General features: G+C 40.3%; 1 protein-coding gene across 4 annotated transcripts in view; it reads right to left on the bottom strand.

The window, feature by feature from the left end:
• The window catches only part of MAD1L1 (mitotic arrest deficient 1 like 1), a 1,068,146-nt gene that overhangs the window by 511,577 nt on the left and 538,781 nt on the right, over window positions 1–17,788 (bottom strand). For all 4 annotated transcript variants that reach the window (XM_089682390.1, XM_089682405.1, XM_089682399.1 and 1 more), the window contains one exon: window positions 5,895–5,983. In XM_089682390.1, coding sequence (XP_089538516.1) covers window positions 5,895–5,983 — 89 coding nt within the window. The remainder of the gene's footprint in view (window positions 1–5,894; window positions 5,984–17,788) is intronic.

The raw sequence follows: 17,788 nt of genomic DNA on the forward strand, positions 1-17,788 counted from the left end.
CTCTCATCCGTGAAAAGCACAGGCCGCCAGTGGTGGACCTGCCAATTCTCGTGTTCAATGGCAAATGCGCCAATCGAGCTCTATGATGCCAGGCAGTGAGCACAGGGCCCACTAGAGGACATCAGGCCCTCAGGCCATCCTCATGATGTCTATTTCTGATAGTTTGGTCAGCGACATTCACATCAGTGGCCTGCTGGAGGTCATTCTGTAGGGCTCTGGCAGTGCTCATCCTGATCCTCCTTGCACAAAGGAACAGATACCATTCCTGCTGGGTTAAGGACCTTCTACGGCCCTGTCTCCTGGAATCTCCTCCATGCACCTCTGGCAATGACACATATTGATGTGCCATCCTGGAGGAGTTGGACTGCCTGTACAACCTCTGTAGGACCCAGGTATCGCCTCATGCTATTAGTAGTGACACTGACCCTAGGCAAATGCAAAACAGAGAAAAACAGTCAGAAAAGGTGACTAGGGGAAAAAATTGTCAGTGGCCTCCACCTGTAAAACCATTCCTGTTTTGGGAATCGTCTCATTGTTGCCCATCTAGTGCACCTGTTGTTAGTTTCATTAACACCAAAGCAGCTGAACCTGATTGACAACCCCCTCTGCTACTTAACTAACCAGATCAATATCCCAGAAGTTTGATTGACTTGATGCTATACGCTGATTAAAAAGTGTTTCTTTAATTTTTTTGAGCAGTGTACATTCTGGTTCTTTGTGGTCAGGGGACATTGACCAGGGACTTGTTACACTGGTTGCTTTATTCGTAAAATCCTACATTTGGTTAGAGTAGCCTTGGCACTGGTAGTGATAGACAGGATATGCATTCCGGTTCTTTGTGGTCAGAGGACATTGACCAGTGACTTGTTACACTGGTTCTTTTATTCATAACAATCTACATTTGGTTAGAGTAGTCTTGGCACCTTCAAGGCTGAGTGCTTTCAGTTAGCTTTGCAGGAGAGTGCATTCAGCAAGAGTGTCAGGGGTTTGTTTTTTTTTTCTTGTGCATAGTTTAAAGTTTGTTGATTTCAGATAGAATTTCAGATGTGATTCAACATGACAAGTATGCACTATGTTTGATGAGATCCCTCTTATGTATGATTTATGCACTTTGGACACTGTATGAGGTTGGGTGTCTGAGTTGACATTTGTGGAACAGAAAACGTTAAGCTCCTTCATCAGATCTGCCAATACTGCTGGGTGTTGGAAGAGGGAGTCATTGAGACACCAGTACCAGGAAGATGGTGCTGGGTCTGTGAGGGACACTGTTAGTGTCACTGGGGTGTGATCGGATAGGGTGATACTACCAGAGTGTGAGGCATTTTAAAAATTGGCAATGCTTGAGCAAGAAATCAATGAAGGTATAGGTGATGTGGTGTAGTGTAAGTAATCTTTGGAGGAGGGGTGATGTATTCTCCAAATGTCTGTGAGCATATAGAACTGCAAACTATTTTTGACACATTTACATGCAGCTGTCGAAAGAAGGGTGCTGGAGGAGTCTAGAAGTGGGAATAGTACAAAATTGAAGTTTCTTCCTAAGATTAGTAACCCCTCTGTAAAATTAGACAGGAACTCAAGCGCTTATTCTAAAACAGTTATTTGGTTTTAGTAAGGCAGGTAAATGTTGGCAAAGGTAAATTTCTGAGTACCAATAAAGCCCTAATGAAGAGGCAGAGCCTTTTGTAATCATCAATAGGAACTCAGAGGAATGTTTGTGCAAGGGAAATGCTAACACTCCTCAACTTTTTGGTCTGGGGAGCCTGCATGGAAATGAGTAGTGAAGTAGCGGTCGCTCATCAGAGGGAGTCTGTGGTTAGATAAGTGTGTTACCTGGGGGAAAGCTACTTGTGCTTTTATGTAAGTTAGGGACTCTTGGACCACCAATATGGAACATATCCAACAATGAGTGCCTATCAGCAAAATTAGAGGAATATCATCTTCAGGTGAGTAATGATATGGCAGGAAGGTATATAGGGAGATCATTAGGTAATGCGAGATGTAATTCTTACACATACAGTATATAACGGAACAACACCTATTATTTACAGGACAAATGCAACTTAGCATCTGTCAGAAGCGACTCATCAACACCCATGGCAGGATGGCATAGAAAGCAATGCTAGTTACCATCTGAAATTCCCCTGGATCCAGTGTGTATGCAGGGGTCTGGGTGTTGGAGTGGGTACCCTGGTGGCATTCCTACTGCCAGGAAAGCCTAGGATGGTGGGGTGCTCAAAGGGTTAACTGTGTGCTGTTTTACTGTGTGCACTTCACTGTAAGCACACTGCTATGCAAAGCCATATATAGCAGTGTGAAGACGCTGACAGGGGAGAGAACTGTTTTGTTTACTTACAGTTCTCTCCCTCTGTCAGTAATCCTGCTCGATCATCAGGTCCCTGTGGGTAATCCCCATTCAGGACCTGCTGACTGAAAGCCGAGGCTACGAATAGCAGCGCGGGTAGGGGCAGCCCCTACCCGGAAATGAGAAATCACATGATTTTGCGCACCCCTGCCACCCTGTAGCAATATATCTGCTATAGGGTGGCGGGAAAGCGGTTAAAAAGGCCATTGTTTATGATACGTACAGAGTTTACATCTATCGTAATGTCCCTACCATAGCCAGAAAAGCATGCACAGTAGAGAGAAAAGGTTGGTGCCAATGTACAGTATGTTTATTACGCTTCTACCTTTGAAAGAAAATCAGAGCTCCACCAGAAATTCACAGCAAACATGAAATACCACGCAAACACCAAATAAATCATGTTATGGCAAAAACAAAACACAAAACTAGAGCACTGTAAGATATCAATATTACTTTCCCTTATCTCATTTCCTGTATGTAATGTCTGGGCAAAAAAAGGGGCTGATTTACTAAAACTGGAGCATGCAAAATCTGGTGGAGCTGTGCATGGTTGACAATCAGCTTCTATCTTCAGCTTGTTCAAATAAATTACATTTAAAGGCAAAACTTTTTTTTTATAGTTTCGGACAGAGTGGAGATAGATTAGAACAACTGGCAGTTGTTATTTCTGCCTGTGCCTCTATTAGGGAGATTCACCGTCTCTATTTGTCCTATTTACCATTATAATTTGAAGTGAAAGTAAAAGAAAATCCCAAATTTTGGGTTGCCCCAGAAAAGCAATAGAGGAGAAATCTTCAATTGGGGATGATAGTTCTGGGGGTGCCCAAGGAATTCCCATATTTTGAAGGGATTTCCTCTCACTTTCTGTTTTGGCTATAAGACATGAAGTGAAGGGAAATCTCTCCAATGGGACACAGATGGCAAAAAACTAAACTGACGGGATATGACCCTCCCTTATATATATATTTTACATTTCACTTAAAGTGCTTCTAAACCCTAACACTATGTTACTCAAAAAGTGTAATCATTTTCTGTACATTTCCTGCTTTCATTTTAACCTTACCTGAGTATCCTACCAGCAAGGTGTGTCCACATACAGTGGATATAAAAAGTCTACACACCCCTGTTAAAATGTCAAGTTTCTGTGATGTAAAAAAATTAGACAAAGATAAATAATTTCAGAACTTTTCTCACCTTTAATGCAACCTATAAACTGTAAAACTCAGTTGAACAATCTGAAATCTTTTAGGTGGAAGGAAAAATAAAAAAACTAAAATAATATGGTCGCATAAGTGTGCACACCCTTAAACTAATACTTTGTTGAAGCACCTTTTGATTTTATTCCGCACTCAGTCTTTTTGAGTATGAGTCTTTCAGCATGGCACATCTTGACTTGGCAATATTTGCCCACTTTTCCTTGCAAAAACACTCCAAATCTGTCAGATTGCGAGGGCATCTCCTGTGCACAGCCCTCTTCAGATCACCCCACAGATTTTTGAATGGATTCAGCTCTGGGCTCTGGCTGGGCCATTCCAAAACTTTAATCTTCTTCTGGTGAAGCCATACCTTTGCTGATTTGGATGTATGCTTTTGGTCGTTGTCATGCTGAAAGATGAAGTTCCTCTTCATGTTCAGCTTTCTAGTAGAAGCCTGAAGGTTTTGTGCCAATATTGACTGGTATTTGGAACTGTTCATAATTCCCTCTACCTTGACTAAGGCCTCAGTTCCAGCTGAAGAAAAAAAAGCCCCAAAGCATGATCCTGCCACCACCATGCTTCACTGTGGGTATGGTGTTCTTTTGGTGATGTGCAGTGTTGTTTTTGCGCCAAACATATCTTTAGGAATTATGGCCAAAATGTTCAACCGTGGTTTTATCAGACCAGAACACGTTTTTCCACATGCTTTTGGGAGACTTCAGATGTGTTTTTGCAAAATTTAGCCGGGATTGGATGTTTTTCTTTGTAAGAAAAGGTTTCCGTCTTGACACTCTACCCCATAGCCCAGACATATGAAGAATATGGTAGATTGTTGTCACATGTACCACACAGCCAGTACTTGCCAGATATTCCTGCAGCTCCTTTAATATTGCTTTAGCCTCCCAGACTAGTTTTCTTCTTGTCTTTTCATCAATTTTGGAGGGACGTCCAGTTCTTGGTAATTTCTCCACTTGATGACTGTCTTCACTGTTTACCATGGTATATCTAATGCCTTGGAAATTCTTTTCTACCCTTCTCCTGACTGATACCTTTTAACAATGAGATCCCTCTGATGCTTTGGAAGCTCTCTGCGGACTATGGCTTTTGCTGTAGGATGCAACTAAGAAAATGTCAGGAAAGAATTACTAGAACAGCTGAACTTTATTTGGGGTTAATCACGGGCACTTTAAATGATGGAAGGTATGTACTGACTCCTATTTAACATGATTTTGAATGTGATTGCTTAATTCAGAACACAGCTACATCCCCAGTTATAAGAGGGTGTGCACACTTATGAAACCACATTATTTTAGTTTTTATGTTTACTTCCCCCCTAAAAGATTTCAGTTTGTTTTTCAATTGAGGTGTACAGTTTATAGGTCACATTAAAGGTGGAAAAAGTTCTGAAATGATTTATCTTTGTCTAATTTTTTTTTACATCACAGAAACCTGACATTTTAACAGGGGTGTGTAGACTTTTTATATCCATTGTACACTTCTTTGAATATTTCAACACAGCTTTTCAGCTGTAGCATTGTCACCCTTTCCCATGACTTGGACTACAAGCAGTCATGCCAAAGCACAGTGTGGTGGCACATTCCACTATAGCAACTGTAGTAAAACTTTGACAGTTTCTGCTGGAGTGTTCATATGCTCACAGGAATGTTAGACAGGTTTTTTTTTTTTTTAGTGCAGGAACTACTTTCAAAATTGATTTGTACAGTTTCATTGCGGACAATAGGGTGCAACATGTCAAGCGATTTGAAACTGTCAAGTCACATGGCACATCGAACTGGTGTGGAAATGGGCTAAAGCATGAACTGCCATGATGTAAAGGATATGTGCCTGGCAGTCAAAGAAGATCTGTAACCGAGAAAAGCACACTGTTCTTGCACTAGTGCACTATGGTGAGACTGTTACCATCCAGAAACAAGCCACAGTTTAATACAAATTAAATACTGAAAGTGCCTTTTGAATTATCTGCATTGACCAGGCCAAGAATAGCAATGAAAACACTTGATTCCATGCAGTTTCTATTTAACTTTCCACAAAATAGAAAATTTGAAAGGTACTTAAAACTCATCCTTTTTCACCACCAATTACTCATCAAGGGCATCATGAATGTAAAATGAAAAAGGCCCTTTCATCATTTTTCCAGTCTGCTTTTCAGCAATGATCTTGCCTATATGTGATAGATTAACGTAAAGATAGTTTATCACTTGTGCTGTTCTATGTGACAGATCTCTTTAATGTAATGGATAATCTACAAACACTTACATAATCATACTTATATTAGGCTGCATACTGTTTCTGTTTAATATATTTTTTTAACATACCTTAGAGAGTTGATGGTCTCATTGTTGATGGAGGCGCTCTGGTCTGCTGTACCCATCTGAGACTTCAAGAGTTTCAGTTCTGATGTTAGCTAATAAAAAAAAATATATATTTTAATGACATTTTAAGCACATAAAATGTTTCCTATGCACTATAACACAGTGAGGCAGAGACAGTCAACTTGCTTGATATGGGAGCCTCGAGTCTGACCTCAGACATGACCAAAAGGCCACATATTAAAATAAGAAAGTATCAATTATCAGACACACACACTTGGATATAGTTAAAGACTATGGGCAAGATTCAAGAGATTGTCAGAGACTGTGTATATCATATAGGGAATGGTCAGAGACTCCCGACATGATAAAAGAGATGGTCAGAGACTCCCGACATGATAAAAGACATGGTCAGAGACTTCGGACATGATAAAAGAGATGGTTAGAGATTGCGGACATGATAAACAAAATGGTTAGAGATTGCGAACATGATAAAAAGAGATAGTCAAAGATTGTAGATATAATATAAGAGATGGTCAGTGACTGCACACAGGCTGCAGGAGAATGTCAGAGACTGTGAATATGCTACAGGAGTTGTTCGAACCTGAGAACATGCTTTTGGGGACAGTCAAAGACTGGAGACATATTACATGAGGCTGCTAGAAATCACTACCAGGGTAATAAGAAAACATAAACTAGTGTCTCCAAGGGCCCCGAGGGTTGCAAAAAACGTGCCAAAGGGCTGAAGGTTAGGCATCAGGGCAGTAAGGGCTTGTTTACACTTGCAGCAGTCTTCTAAAAAGTGATCCACTGCTTTTGCAGCTTGGGAGGAGGTGGTAAAAGCATCACTCAACATCCTTTTTTTTCAGCCATTAGCAAGTATAAACTATGCCTTAACAAGCTAGCGCTTCAGTAACAGTAATAACAGCACTGTATTTCTTATTCAAGATCATAACTACACATACTGTAAAACTTGTATTTACATAGTAGGTTAAGATTTTTTTTTTTGGTGTAGTTTTGAAAAAGACAACTATATTTTCAACAAAATCTCTCTTTTTTTTCTTGTTAAGTAATTGAAAAAAAAAATCAGCTCGAGATTTTTTTTTTTAATATAAAACCAAACACAGATTATCTTTTACATGATAAAGTAGATGCAACTATAGAATTCAATAAAAAATAAGTACTGCTTACAAGGCATATGCTATGACATGTAATATTTAGGTCAGAGCAGTTACTATGGTATATGATACAATGCAGAGGGGCTCCTATGGTTCATGATGTGGATGTTAAAGTATTTGCCACAGTATTTATACTGAAGAAAGTGCATGTGCTGCAATGCAAGAGACTATAAGCAGAGGACTTGTTATGACACAAGATATGGTAGGTTAGGCACTAGCAGGGGTACACCCACCAATTGTGCAGACTGACCACATAAGGGCCTTCTGAAATTAAAGTGTTACTAAACCCATGACCCTGCATTCACTATATCTGGTCTCCCACAGTACACACAACATGGAAATGCATGTATTTCAGTAAAAATAAACTGATAAATACCTTCTCTCATCAGCAGTTAGAGCAGTCTTGTGACTTCTATCAGTGTCCAGCTGAGCACTGGTTAAAGCTTGTAGGAGTTTTCATTCTGCTCTGACTGTCCAATTAGGCTGTAAAATCCCTGATCCTCTGTCTGGACAATGCTGATTGGCCCTGTGCTGATCACATGCATCTTCTCCCCCCCCCAAAAAAAAAAAACCTCTCCAGCAATACACACTAAACTGAGCATGTGCAGATTGACTTCTAGAGCTCTGTACTATCAGATGGATTGGGGACAGTAGAACAAGGGGAGGAGCAGAGAAGACAGGATAATAAAACAGCCTTTTCACGCAATGCAGAGGATTAAAACCCCTAGGTTCCACAGTGAGTATAACAAGCATGTTTTACTGCATATACAGACTGATTTTACTGTTGTGGGTTTAGTAACACTTTAGGGTTTTTTTTTTTGTTTTTTAACAAAATATTGGTTGGGTGAGTGCTAGCATCCACTCTCCTTGACATATACACTATATTGCCAAAAGTATTGGGACACCCCTCCAAATCATTGGATTCAGCTGTTCCAATCACCTCCATGGCCACAGGTGTATAAAATCAAGCACCTAGGCATGCCGACTGCTTCTACAAACATCTGTAAAAGAATGGGTCACTTTCAAGAGGCTCAGTGAATTCAAGCGTGGTACCGTCATACATCCGTGAAATTTCCTTGCTACTAAACATTCCACAGTCAACTGTTAGTGTTATTTCAACAAAGTGGAAGCAACTGGGAACAGCAACTCAGCCACAAAGTGGTAGGCCACATAAAATTACAGAGCGGGGTCAGCGCGTGCTGAAGCATACAGTGTGCTGAAGTCACCAACTGTCTGCAGAGTCAATAGCTAAAGACCTCCAAACGTGGTGTGGCCTTCAGATTAGCACAACAGTACGTAGAGAGCTTCATGGAATGGGTTTACATGGCCGATCAGCTGCATCCAAGCCTTACATCACCAAGTGCAATGCAAAGTGTTGGATGCAGTGCTGTAAAGCACGCCACCACTGGACCCTAGAACAGTGGAGACATGTTCTCTGGAGTGGCGAATCACGCTTCTAGGTCTGGCAATCTGATGGGCGTGTCTGGGTTTGGCAGTTGCCAGGAGAAGGGTGCTTGTCTTACTGCATTGTACCAACTATAAAGTTTGGCAGAGGGGGGATTATGGTGTTGGGTTGTTTTTCAGGGGTTGGGCTTAGCCCCTTAGTTCCAGTGAAGAGAACTCTTAAGGCATCAGCATACCAAGACATTTTGGACAATTTCATGCTCCCAACTTTGTGGGAATAGTTTGGGGATGCTGCTGCCTCTTCCAACATAACCACAAAGCAAGGACCATATATATGGATGAGCGAGTTTGGGGTGGAGGAACTTGACTGGTCAAACATTCCCATAGACACACTCCTAAACCGTGTGGACAGCCTTCCCATAAGAGTTGAAGCTGTTATAGCTGCAAAGGGTGGGCCAACTCAATATTGAACAGGACACACTAAGACTAGTATGCCATTAAAGTTCATGTGTGTGTAAAGGCAGGTGTCCTAATGCTTTTGGCAAGTAGTGTAGATGAGGACATATCTCATTACTAGTGCAGGTGAGAAGCAGAAAATACACTTTATGATGCAGGTGAGAAGCAGAAACACACTTTATAATGCCTTAAAGGTATACTCTAATTAAAAGCGAGAACCCAAAATATGTTCTCATACAAGGTCCCTAACTTTGTCCCTCAAGCTATTTAGCCATTCACCATTCAGCCTCTCAAAGCCCACCAACAGTGCATGAGGTCATTATTACCAATTAGGGACACATCAGTAGCAACACTACTCATCTTTCTACCATTATGAGTCTGAATAGAATAAAAAAATGCACTATTTGGGAAAATTGAGGTCTATAGTTGAGTTCCAATAACATGGAAGACTAGTCCCTAGCTAGGACACACATGGCAGAACATAGGGCAGTATCTATGAGACCCAATATGTAGGGCAGCTGCTAGCTATGACACACAGGATAGAAGGCAGGACTCTTGCTTTAAAGACATGGTGTGGCAGCCATTCTGTCTGCCCTGACACATGATGTGGCACCTGCTATGATACACTATGATCATGATAAAAAAAATTAATCTTTGAACAACAGATCTACAGAACCTGTAAGGAACAGAACAAAGAGGAATAATCTGATCAGAAACTGACACTTCCTAAAGTTTCCACTTCCAGTGTCCCTCCACTGTGCTCACTGGTTCCAGCTGCTGACCCCTACTTAACTGTAAGACAAAAGTGATGTAGGTTTGGACTTAAAGATATCGATGCTCCCAGTGGGTGATTCAAAATGGTGTTGGGCTGTACAGGTAATGGGAAAGTAAAATGTCTAGTCTTTTCTTTACAGATATACTTAGCGAAATTCATTTTTGCAACAGAGTCGCTTTAAGACAGAGATGTCAAGCCTAAAGCTGGCCACAAACAAGTAGATTTTGTTCAAAATGTTTGTTTTTGGAGTGCCTGTTCATTTTCCTAATAGTTAATGGGGTCAAATCTACGAATGCTTTCAACTGTAGTGACAAAACAAAATCGGAGGAGCAGGAAGGAAGCAGCTTAATTGTACCAATTTGCTTCAGTAAAATGAAATTAGTTCGGCTGCAATAAATTAATGCACTGTTTACTGGACAAGTCTGACAGCATGGGACACAAAGTGAATGACAGAGAAGTGATGTCCACAAAATTTTTGGAAAACTGGAACAACTGTATGTTCTTTTACCTGACAAAACAGTAACCAAACCTATACAAAGTGTTGCAACGATCATAACTGTTGAACAGCAACTTTTATAATAACCATTGCTAATCTAAAGCAGGACATACACTAGCAGAAATTTGTCTGAAAATCTTCATTTTCAGAGCATTCGTTCAAATTGTTAAAGGTTAGTGGGTTCAACTCATACATCATTTTTAACCGTAGTGATCTATACATACAGTATTTGAGTTTGGCGAAAGTTTGGCCAAAGGTAGCTTGGAATCTGACATTTCCTGCTCCATAACGTGATTAACATTATATTCTGTTCACCGGTTTCTGAGTGCACATAATCATACATATATCATCATATAATAGAGCCATGAAGTTGTTTGCATTTCTCTTAAGAACAGGACTTTGTTACCTGACACTGTTAAGAACTGTCTGGAGCAGTACGATGCCATGTTACATCATCATTTGACAAGATAGCCACCTCTAAACTCCGGACGGTCATGTGTATGTAGCCGGAATTCTTTTAATAGTTTAAGAACAAATTCAAATTCTGTTGTTTAGCCAGTTGTGTGTGTTTCTCTTTAGCCTAGTGAACGTCTGCATGTTCAAGAGCTCTTAGTCAATTACAAATTCTCTTTAAATCTGTAAAGTGTTAAGAGATTGCTCCCAAACAGTCACTGGCTGTGCTTTTCACTTCAGAGGAAAGCAATCACAGGACGAAGAAGTGACTCAGCCCATGTTCCTATTAGATGTGATTCCTCTGCCTTAGACATCCTGAATCCTGCGGAAATAAGCCCATTATACCTCTGCAGTGAAATCAGTCAAGGCTTCAACTTTCATCTTTTATACAAATGATAGAGAGAAAAGGCTGGGCTGTCAATTCACCCCAAGCTAAGGGATACCTTTCTCAATTACTACTCAAGGGTCCTCACTAACTTTGGAATCGTATCCAATTTGAATTCATGAGATTTTCCCCCTTGAGCTTTTTAACATCATGCAAGGCATCAGTAGACAAAGAGGCTTGACAATACTTATTTGTAAGCTAAATCTTTTGGCCTTGTGAATAAAAGCAGAGGGGAATGTGGGAGTAGGGTTGTATATTAAACACACGCAGGTGTGTGTACTGCCAGCACAATGGGTCACCCCACCCTCCAACATAAAACACTTAGCATTTTACTCTGGAAAAGCAGATGGCTTTTATCTAAAGTACAGCAGCCGTGGCTTCATTGCTTCAAATTATTGTTAATTAAACGTCAGAGTTTGATGTTAATGACACATTAAGTGTTTTATCTTGTACTTATTGTTACAGGGAAAAATAGAGAAAATTACTTTATCTAACCTTGTGGTCATTTTTTCCAGCATTTTCACAAACGTTGCTCATTTTAAGCTTGCATATGTTATGGATGTTGTCACACATACCTGAGGTAGAATGTAGAATACCTAATAAAGTAAAACATTTTCTTGTAACAATGGTATAGTACTGGTGTTGAGGATAATTTACTCCCAGACATTTAAGGGAAAATAAGCACATAAAAAGTTAGAAGTAAATAATATGATGGGCTAAAAGACATGAGATGATTACACCCAGTCTTGCTGATATTATTATACAGTATTTATAAAGCGCCGATAGTTCGCTCAGCACTGTACATTACAAAGGGGGACAGAACATGTGACAGAATAATAACAATACAATGCAAAACATGAGGGGATTGAGGGCCCTGCTCCTTGGAGCTTACAATCTGGGAGTGAGGGTATGGTGGCACAGGAGGAGATAGCTGTGGGGGATGGGGTGGTAGGAAGAGTGGAGGTCGGCAAGTTAGCAGGGGGTGGGGTAGGCTTCCCTGAAGAGATGGGTTTTCAGGGTGCGCCTAAAGGAGAGGAGAGTAGGTGATAATCTGATGGGTTGGGGCAGGGAGTTCCAGAGGATGGGTGACACCCTGGAGAAGTCCTGGAGGCGGGCATGGGAGGAGGAGACCAGGGAACTAGAGAGAAGGAGGTCTTGTGAGGAGCGGAGTGTGCGTGTTGGGTGGTACTTGGATATTAGGCCAGTGATGTAGTTCGGGGCAGTGTGGTGGACGGCTTTGTACGTCAGTGTTAGGATTTTGAATTTGATCCGCTGCAATCAGAAGCCAGTGGAGGGATTGGCAGAGGGGGGTGGCAGAAATGGAGCGGTTGGAAAGGTGAATGAGTCGGGCTGCCGTATTCAGGATCGACTGAAGCGGGGATAGCCAGCGGCGAGGCAGGCCAGTAAGGAGGGAGTTGCAGTAGTCGAGTCGTGATATGATGGAGTGGATGAGCTGTTTAGTGGTTTCTGGGGTTAGGAACGTGCGGATTTTGGCGATGTTGCGGTGGAGTCTGCACGAGCTTGTTAAAGACTGGACTTGGGGCTGGAAGGATAGAAGGATAATAGCCAAAATCAGATCAGTAAACCATAGTATGTAAAACAAGATTGCTAGTTTATTGACTGTTTTGTTTGCTTATATATACAAAGCAAATAATCAGTTGCAAAAGTTAATATGTAGACACCCCAATCTGACCAATCTCAAGGGAAGAATCAATAGCCAGAAAATTATTTTCCCAGCCGAACTCCACTATTCTTCCAATTCTTCCATACATGTTCAACCAATACAAACTTCTATTTTTATATATTTTTATATTTATTTATTACGTCTTTCTCTACACAAATGGTCATAGAGCTAAGTAGGCTGAAAAAGACATATGTTCATTAAGTCCAAAAAAGACAAAAATAGATGAAAAAACCTGCATCTTTAAAACCATAAACATGCAGCTGATCCAGAGGAAGGCATAAAATTCATTATAAAGGGCAAATAAATTTGCTCTTACAGAAGAAAAAAAATTCCTTCTGGATACTTCACAAGAACAACAACTTACATTATTAGGCTGGCTATGGATGGATGGAAATTTGAATTTCGATTCATGGACACTTTGAACAAAAGCCGATCTACTGATCTGTTGGGAAATCTCTGCTTGATCAGTGCTGCAGGCTATGGACTGCAGTGCTGATCTGTATATTCTGATGACTGGGAACACTCCCCGCTGTCAGAGCAGAAAAACAGCTGGGAGGATTCCCCCATCCACCTCAAATGTGTGGATGGGGAAGCTGAGTCAGTTTTTTTGTTCAATCTGCTGAACGAAATTATCTATGTTCAGCCTTACTTCTTACAAATATAAAATGACTTTTTTTATGCGTTCTACAGAGCTAACAACAATCAGCTTCCAAAAGAGAACTATATCCCATTTACAATTAAACTTGAAAGAATCCGTTGAAGAGGTGATTTTTTTTTTGGGAAAATGCTAAATGCCTGGTTGTGATGCCAACAGCTGATACTTAAATATCACAACACTTAAACCTATAATAACCCAGAAAAGTGGTATACCTTCACCCTTGAAGGCCAGTGAAACCATATATGTGTAACTTTTCTATGAACAGAATATAACAAATCAAACCAAAATATAGAAAATAATGTCCAAAAGTCCCACCGTGTCCAAAAAACAAAAATAAATAAAAATAAAACAAAAAAAGTCCCACAAAAAAATAATCCTCACAAGTGTAAACTCAAAACACTTAAACTTTTTCTTCTTCTTGCATCACCACAAACCTTCTTAATACCCGCAGATCCTGATATTCATGCACCTCAAAAAGAAAAAGAACTCGACATAGTGTCATACCTTAAATAATGTAAACACACGTGCCACTATATGTGCCGCATGCAAAATCAATGTGTATACTCCAACCAAGTGTCAGAACACATAAGAGTGAAAACACATTCCCATAGAATATGTCATATAATGTGTGAGAAACCACTTCACAGATAAACTGCCAGTGTATCACACTACACCCTATGTATATGTAAAGTGGAAGCCAACACCCAAAACACCACTCTCCAACTCTAATAAGGATGGGTAATTACCCTATAGAAGAATCAGCAGGGCAGATTAACCACTCAGGGTTACAATCTCCTCTCATTGATTTTCTCCAACGGTTAGGGTCACCTCCTCCACTTTCCTCCAGAAAACCAGTCAAAATAAAAGGTATTCTTCTTTATTAATAACTCACATAACATTCCGTGGTAACAGCTCCTCACATGATATTCCGTGGTAACCGCTCCTCCTCACAAGCAGTGTGTACATGGACAGGTTTCAGGGAAACATAAACCGCATGTTCCCACTTCCAAGATGGCCGCGATCGCACTTCCGGTCAACGTCGATTCGTATGACGTCACGTGTGCTGACGCGATTCGTATGACGTCACGTGTTTCTGACGCGTTTCGTCACTTCCTTTGACTTTTTGACCCTTCTGAAAAAGTCAAAGGAAGTGACGAAACGCGTCAGAGACACGTGACGTCATACGCATCGACGTTGACCGGAAGTGCGATCGCGGCCATCTTGGAAGTGGGAACATGCGGTTTATGTTTCCCTGAAACCTGTCCATGTACACACTGCTTGTGAGGAGGAGCGGTTACCACGGAATATTATGTGAGGAGCTGTTACCACGGAATGTTATGTGAGTTATTAATAAAGAAGAATACCTTTTATTTTGACTGGTTTTCTGGAGGAAAGTGGAGGAGGTGACCCTAACCGTTGGAGAAAATCAATGAGAGGAGATTGTAACCCTGAGTGGTTAATCTGCCCTGCTGATTCTTCTATAGGGTAATTACCCATCCTTATTAGAGTTGGAGAGTGGTGTTTTGGGTGTTGGCTTCCACTTTACATATACATAGGGTGTAGTGTGATACACTGGCAGTTTATCTGTGAAGTGGTTTCTCACACATTATATGACATATTCTATGGGAATGTGTTTTCACTCTTATGTGTTCTGACACTTGGTTGGAGTATACACATTGATTTTGCATGCGGCACATATAGTGGCACGTGTGTTTACATTATTTAAGGTATGACACTATGTCGAGTTCTTTTTCTTTTTGAGGTGCATGAATATCAGGATCTGCGGGTATTAAGAAGGCTTGTGGTGATGCAAGAAGAAGAAAAAGTTTAAGTGTTTTGAGTTTACACTTGTGAGGATTATTTTTTTGTGGGACTTTTTTTGTTTTATTTTTATTTTTATTTATTTTTGTTTTTTGGACACGGTGGGACTTTTGGACATTACTTTCTATATTTTGGTTTGATTTGTTATATTCTGTTCATAGAAAAGTTACACATATATGATGCCAACAGCTGGCTTCAGAGAGTCACTTACCAAGAGTAAGCAGGTGACATTACCTGGGGCACACTTTTTTCAGTTCAGTGACTCAAACTTGAAATGGCTAGGCAACCAGCATTTCTAGAAAGCTTTCCCTTTTCTGTGCAATCTGCAATAAAGTATCCACAGGCAGTGAAAAACAAAAAATCTTGAACATTATGTCTGAGTGGAACCCTCAATTACCCTAGACCTATGATTGGCCTATGGTAAACACTGCCTTTAGTACACTACTTCTTACCAGTTAGAAGGGTGAACGTATACATTACATTTCAAGTGAGCAGCAATTTAGTTTCAATTCTGAGACACAATCACACTTTGCTGCTACTTCATAAGGTCTTGCTGTGTAAAATTATTGATAAACTTCCCAAGATGCTTTATATTGTTTAAAAAAGTTATAAATTATGAGATATTGGAGGAAAAGAATTTGAAAAGCAGAAGGGCAATTCCAAAAAAAAAGAACTTTCAGTAAAACCTGCAAATAAATACACAGTGGAATATGTTCAAATTCTCTCACATCAATCCCATTGCACAAACCTTTGTCAGGCAGAGAACAGCCAAGGTGCACACGAATATTGCAGTGCTTTTCAACAGCACTGTTTATTCAGACACTGATAAGATTATCATAACGAAAAATGTTTCCTTCAATTTTCTGATTAGGCCTCTTATCGGTGGCTCAGCTCAGTCTATCAAAGGCAGCTGGGAGGAGAGAAGAGACAGCCTATTCATACTAGGAGAGAATGGGAAATGGAAGGTATGCTGTCTGTAGGCTGCCTCAGTACATGCATTTATTATTCCCACTCTGGCTGGGTTTAGATCTACACAGACATGGATGGCAATAGGATACAGGGAACGAGTGCAGCTCAAAAAAAAAAAAAGTGTCATCAGAATCTTCATGTAACAGAGCATTCACAGGGAAACCGAAATGATTTTCATTATTATCAACAGTGTTGCAACAAGCTGGACATTTTCCCCAGATGTCCATAGCATCTAGTAGATGGATACACTACACTTCTTTAAAGGTACAAGTCAGGACAGCAATAAAGGAATTGCCATTGATGATTACATTTTAACCACTTCCCGACTGGCCGTTGTATATAAACGGCCGGACGGTGGCACTGCAGGGTCGGGTGGCCGTTTATAAACAGCCTCCCCGCACCCTGCTGGTGCGCGCTCCCTCGGAGCGCGCAGCACCGCGATCCGGTGCCTGCTGTGTCCTCCGGACACAGTGAAACACCGATCGTTGGACGGGACCTCTGTACGAGGTCCCGATCATGTGATCACTGATTGGCCAATCAGTGATCACATGCAAAGTAGTAAGCAAGATGTCACTTGTGACATCATTGCTTACTACGTGTGAAATCTGTGAATGATCACAGAGGTCACATGGTACAAGGCTATTCACAACAGCCTTGTACCATGTGACAAGCTGTGACCAATCACAGCTCACTCAGTACTTCTCAATGAGTGCAAGAATGCAGACAGAGAGAAAGAGAAATGATTGCTTTTACATCCTATATGGATGTAAAAGCAATCAGTGTAAAAAAAAAAAAAAAAAAAAAAATCTTCATCACCCCCCACAAGTAGTACAGTGTCACCATGGTGACACTGTACTGCTAGGGTGACAGTATGTAAAAAAAAAAAATAATAATAATATAAAAAAATAAAATAAAAATGTAAAAAAAAATGTTTTAAAATTATCATTTTTGGTTATAAACTAATTTGGATTTTTTTTTTACTAAAAAGATAACGGAATAAATTTTGGCAAAGATTTATGATGAAATATTATTTATTTGCAAAATTTTATTAAAAAAACACTTTTCTAAATTTTTGGACTTTTTCAATTACATAGCAAAAAAATAAAAATCCCAGCGGTGAATAAATACCACCAAAATAAAGCTTTATCTGTCTCAAAAAAATGGTAAAAAATTAATTTGGGTACAGTGTTGCATGACTGTGCAATTGTCATTCAAAGTGTGATAGCGCTGAAAGCTGAAAATTGCCCTGGACAGGAAGGGGGTAAAAGTGTCCGGACTGGAAGTGGTTAAAGATACACTGCTATCTTAGTTTTACTACTACAGTAAGTAAACCATGGACCCAGCCAAAGTATGAAGCAAATGGCATCAGGTTCCAGGACTGTAACTCTGGAAAAAAATGAGTATGACAGCCCTGGATCTTGCTTGATTACAATTAAGCCAGGAGTGGCAGCTCCTGCATGTTTTTCCTGATGGGTCAAATGTCTAATTACCCTTTTACTTTGGTGCACTTTCTATTAAACTTAAATATTCACTTGGCTTCTTGTTTCGGACCTAAAATATGCTATGTGACACTAAATTCCCATTAGTGAACAGGCAACTGGGTAACCTCTGGGAGGTTTGA

The sequence above is a fragment of the Staurois parvus genome, unplaced genomic scaffold (genome assembly GCF_062004578.1).
Source record: "Staurois parvus isolate SC_StPar_1 unplaced genomic scaffold, SC_StPar_1.0 ptg000018l, whole genome shotgun sequence".
Lineage (NCBI taxonomy): Eukaryota > Metazoa > Chordata > Amphibia > Anura > Ranidae > Staurois > Staurois parvus.